This window comes from Psammomys obesus, unplaced genomic scaffold (genome assembly GCF_907164565.1).
Source record: "Psammomys obesus unplaced genomic scaffold, mPsaObe1.curated_primary_1811, whole genome shotgun sequence".
In the NCBI taxonomy this organism is placed as follows: domain Eukaryota; kingdom Metazoa; phylum Chordata; class Mammalia; order Rodentia; family Muridae; genus Psammomys; species Psammomys obesus.
In genome coordinates this window covers 4003270-4008584 of record NW_026585685.1, presented here as the reverse complement: position 1 = coordinate 4008584, position 5315 = coordinate 4003270, and the positions used below count along the sequence as shown (strand labels likewise).

The 5315-nt window shown below is 45.1% G+C and overlaps 1 protein-coding gene across 2 annotated transcripts in view; it reads right to left on the bottom strand.

Moving 5' to 3' along the window:
* Positions 1–3978, bottom strand: part of Dennd2c (DENN domain containing 2C) — a 38923-nt gene extending 34945 nt beyond the window's left edge. The window contains exons 1-3 of one of the 2 annotated variants that reach the window (XM_055628245.1): positions 3170–3978; positions 1542–1672; positions 858–970 (exon numbers count right to left, since the gene is read on the bottom strand). In XM_055628245.1, the coding sequence (XP_055484220.1) occupies positions 858–970; positions 1542–1672; positions 3170–3978 (1053 nt within the window). The remainder of the gene's footprint in view (positions 1–857; positions 971–1541; positions 1673–3169) is intronic. The other variant, XM_055628254.1, reaches the window with a different exon arrangement.
* Positions 3979–5315: the final 1337 nt, after the last annotated feature.

Here is a 5315-nt window from a genome sequence, read left to right as displayed (position 1 = left end):
GTGTGTGTGTGTGTGTGTGTGTGTGTGTGTGTGTGTGTGTGTGTGTGAAAGCATGTTTAACTGAAACAATGTATAAACTAGCCATTCCTCCAAGGCAGGCAGCTTTACATGGTCTGACACTGCCAGGCAGGGACCAGACCTAGAAATCTGACCCTTTAGTATAAATCCATAGTTTAGGAAAGATATTTAGAGTTCAAATCTGTGTAAACTCTTAGGGTGTGTTAATAGGCCCCTCCCCCACACCTCTTTAACTGTCAAACTGGCAGTTCAGCCTCTGGCACAGTGGTCCTCTCCAGCCCCTCCCAGATGATGCTAATTTGAAGTGAAAAGGCTAAACAAAAACTCACCATTCCCTAAGCTTTCCCCAAGCTCAGGACTTGAAATCCCACCAATCCTCACTCTAGAAATTTCTGCCCTAGAAAGCTCCGCCCCTAAAACATCCTATGTAAAAGCTGTGTTTGCCCAGTTCTCTGCTGCCTTTCCCTGGGAGCAGAGGCAGCCAGGCCTGGATTCATTCCCTCCAATAAGTCTCTTTGAAGAGATGTACTGCCTGGTGTGACTCTCTGGAGCTTAGGCCCCAAGCTCCTCAGCTCCTCAGAGGTTGAGGCAGCCCTCCCCTGAGAGCTGCAACATCTCTGCTGAGGAGGCCTCCTCTCAGAGCTATGCAGTCCCTGGGCTCCTGTGTCTCAGGATACCCCTCCCTTGGACGATGCGCCACCTCAGAACTGGGCTACCTTCCCAGGCCTCGAAGTTGTGAGTCTCCTGGACACCTTCCTACCCGATCAGCAATGGCACCCGTAGCCTTTTCCATGCATCCTACAGTCCAGCGTGCTCATGAGCAAGGCCGCTCAGTGTACCTTGGGTGTTCTGAAGGCGCTCTTGGCAGGTGGCAGCCTCCATGCTGAAGGGGATCTCCAAATGGGAAACGGCTGCACAGGGATATCTTCGTAGGGATTCTCCTTGGCTGGGTCTTTAAAATCAATGAACACCACTTAGAGGAACATAACTAAGTAGGAACAGTGCCTTTACCTAAGGGTGAAAATGACTTTCTTTTACATTCTTGTGGGGATGTAAGCTTGTAAGAGCAATAGCATTTTAAGTTTATACATCACTCCAGTGTTCAACCAACCTAAACAACTTTCAAAACACTATACTGGAAACATTAATTCTTAACTGAGTCATCCATTATTCTAACTGTAAAACACGTTAAAGATGAAAACATTTATACACAGAATGTTTCCATGTTAGAAAAACAAAGTTGCCAGGCATGGTGGCACACACCTATATTCCCAGCACTTGGGAGGCAGAGGCAGGTGGATCCCTGTGAGTTCCTGGCCAGCCTAGTCTAGAAAGTGAATCCCGCCCAACCAAGGCTACACAGAGAAACCTGTCTCAAAAAACCAAAACATAAAAAATGAAGATTTATTAAAAAACAAAAAAGTCAAAACAAGGTATGTTTGATTATAAAAGAAAAGAACACTGTACAATGAGGGGCATCACCAAATATGCATTAAATTTAACTGCAAAGCATGGTCACCTACATATAATATCCTCATAGATATTATCCTCAGACTGTGTATAATAAAGTGCTGAACCAGCATTTCTTCCAAGTTCGTCATGAATCTTCCGTGAGTTCCGAAAGTGCTGAATATCTTCAAACTCAAAAGATTTCCTAAAGAAAGGAGATAGATTTTAAAGTTACACCTACAAAAAGAGTGGTCTCTACATGATACGAGGAGAATGCAAAAAAGTAAAAAGACTTGTGTGTAAAATTACAGAGATAGCGCACACCTTTAATCCCAGCACTTGGGAGAGAGAAGCAAGTGGATCTTTGTGAGTTTGAGGACAGTCTGGTTAACATAGTGAGTTCTGGGACAGACATGGCTATATCCCTGACTCAAAAAAATATGTATTTTTTTAAATTTTTCATTGCAAAAAAATGTTGGTTTTTTTTTTTTATCAGAAATGTAAGAATAATAAGTAACAGAAACTATAGGCTTTCAACTGTTCACACTCATGCTCATCATTAGATTCTTTACTCCCTAATTAACATTTATTTTTATGAGCCTTTACTCCCAGCACTTGAGAGGCAGAGGCAGGCGGATCTCTTTGAGTTCGGGGCCAGCCTGGTCTACAGAGCAAGTTCCAGGACAGCCAAAGCTACACAGAGAAAACCTGTCTCAAAAAACAAAAACAAAAACAAAAACAAAACAATTGTGTGTGTATGCGAGTATATACGTTCTGCCTACATGCATGTCTATACACTACTTGTGTCCCTGATGACCACAGAAGCCAAAAGAAGATATCAGCTCCCCTGTAGTTACAGATGGTTATAAGCTGCCATGTGGATGCTGGGAATCAAACCTGGTTCCCCTGGAAAAGCAGCCAGTGCTTTTACCTGCTTAGCCATCTCTCCAGAGCCATGAACTACTCCCTACTTAAAAGAGAGGCTGAGGCCAGCATGCCCTAAATAAAGTCAAAGAACGGACATGCTTGTCTTTTTTCCCCCAAGACAATGAGTCTCTCTGTATAGCCTTGGCTGTCCTGCACTCACTCTGTAGACCAGGCTGGACTTGAAACTCACAGAGATCCACCTGCCTCTGCCTCCCAGAGTGCTGGGATCACAGGCATGCCACTGTGCCTGGCTTGGATCTGCTTATCTAAAGCTTTTTCGGTGGTTGGGCAAGGGAGATAAGACAATGCCTTGTCAAGCTGGTGAGTGATTAGGTAGCTCAGGCTAACCTCCCAATGGTGGTGGTCCTCCTGCCTCCATTCCTGATGGTGGGGCGACAGATATGCACCACCCCACCCAGCGTCAGAATTTATAGATGGTTGTGAGCTACCATGTGGTTGATGGGAATTGAGCTCAGGACCTCTGGAGGAGCACCTGTCAGTGCTCTTAACCTCTGAGCCATGTCTCCAGCCCAACCTTCGGAATTCTTGAAGACGCTACTTGCAAAGTGTTCAGGGCTGTCAGGTGGCAGAATGTCACTAGTGCTGCCTGCATTTCTACACCTGTGCTTTGCCCTTCTACTTGCCCTCCGTGCTATCAACATCTCTATGCCAATGGAAGCCTGTATTCCACGGTGGGAAGGGAAACTCGGATTGAAAAGCAAAGCAGCTCAAAAATCATGCAACTGTAATCGTGAGGGGTAAGACAAACACATACCTTTTGGATCTCCTTCGGATCTTCCCACCGTATTTCTTTGGTTCGGGACCCTGAGAAGAAGCCAGAGAAGACTCCGCACAGGAATTATTCTCACAGTACTTTTGGTCACAGTTTCTTTCTTTATATGGCACGCCGCCAGATTCAGATGAATACCTGAATGTCCTACGAGGTTTGGGCAGAGGATTTATAGAGGGTCCACATTCTTGCCCCTCGGGTTCACAATAAATACTTTCCAAGCTTTTGGTTGTTCCATAAGAACTACCCAGAACTCTGAAATTCGGTTGTTTTTCTGTAGAGTCACAAGGTGCTAAAGCCACATTTAAAGCTTTATCTGGGGGAAGCGCTTCTATGCTCTTCCACAGTATCTGTGAGGTATAGAAGTTTCCTGGCGGTAAGGAAGCCTCTGGATCCTTACCAGAGACAGCATGCCAGTTTTCAATCTGTTTGACCCGAGCACACACCCAGCTGGAGTCTGGGTCACTCTCCGAGGGGTGGGCGTCTGTATACTCTTGCCTCTCGCTTTTATCCCCACTTTGATCACGGCTTTTGGCGTCTGCAATCCTGGGTAAACCCCCATTCTGAGAGTGGCTCCTTTCCTCCCCAGGGGGGCACTTGTGAGGAGGACTCTCTTGCTGGCAGTTATACCTCACTCCGAAGTCCTTTGGATGAAGCTTAGCTGGCCTAGTTACACCATTAGCTCTTCCTTCCCACTGGGAAATCTTCTGTTTGATGTTCTTGCAGTGGCTTCTGGACAGGGTCTGAACCGCAGACCGAGTAAAGCCAACATCCATGTTCCCGGTGGGGTGCATGGCAAGTGATGAATCTTAGCAAGGCGCCATCCCAAGTTAGCTGGAAAATGCTGTATTCTTTATCTGGTCAGAACTGAAACGATTCCAGTATTTGCCTTCCATGTTTAACTTGGAGGTATCTTGTTAAAAAGAACAGTTTTCATCACTGATCTTTGTTGAAAACAGCTACAGCTGTATCATGAATGATCCTATCAAGATGAAACAAGAATATTAACATAGTTTCAGGATTTTTTACTTTAAAAATCCATGACCACTGCCCACCAAGCACTAAATAATTTACATCACATTTGTTTAAAAAAAAAAAAAAGTGTGCCTGTAATTCAACTCCATGAACTCAATCTTACTAAGAAAATGTTTCTGGCAGTATTTCTTGAGCTGTCATCTTTAATGGTCTGCTATATTTAATACTCTGGAAACTACAAACATTATTTTGCAATGAATCAATTCTTTTTTTGTGTATGTGGGACTAGAGAGCAAACCCAGAGCCTTCCGCGTGCTGAGCAAACACACAGCCACTGGGCTACATACACCTCCAGCCATACAGTCTTCTTCATGAAACTTCTCTTAATGAAACAAGGACCACTGCAATATTACAAAAATCACATGAGGCCAGACATAGTGGTGCTTTAATCCCAGCACTCAGGAGGCAGAGGCAGAGGTGAGTTCAAGGCCAGCCTGGTCTACAGAGTGAGTTCCATGACAGCCAGGGCTGGCTACACAGAGAAACCCTGTCTCAGAGACAAACAAACAAACAAAGCACACAGAAGCAGAACTGTATCAAGTAATTTTAAAGTGTATGTACAAGTGCAGACAGGAACCAGTTCACAAACACGTCAGTAGCTCATTTCCTCCTCTTGTCTTCTGTTTCTAGGTACTATTAGCCCTTCACAACCCTTATTTCAGCTGACCTGTTAGCAACACAGGATTTCACACAGGCTGCCTAAGAAACTCCAACCAAAAGGCACCCATTTTCTTGTCCCATATCTCTGCCACCACACCCCTGACACAGACCAGCAGTCAACTTTCTCATCCTTCCTTCCACAGAGGCTTCACTCACTCAGCTCCATGAAGCACTTCCTCAAATGTGAAGACTGGCTGAAAGGCTTCCTGCCACTAAACAGGGACCTGAGCCCCCATTCCACCACATGCTGGGTATAAATAGCAGTCAATTCAAAACTTCCTGAGGCAGGCTCATCTGTGTGGCCCTGATTAATAGGCAGGAAACTATCTTAGTCTGGCTCTGAAGTACAGCTGACCAAAACTGGACTGGTACTACATGTACGTACGTGTACACACACACACACACACACACACACACACACACACACACACACACA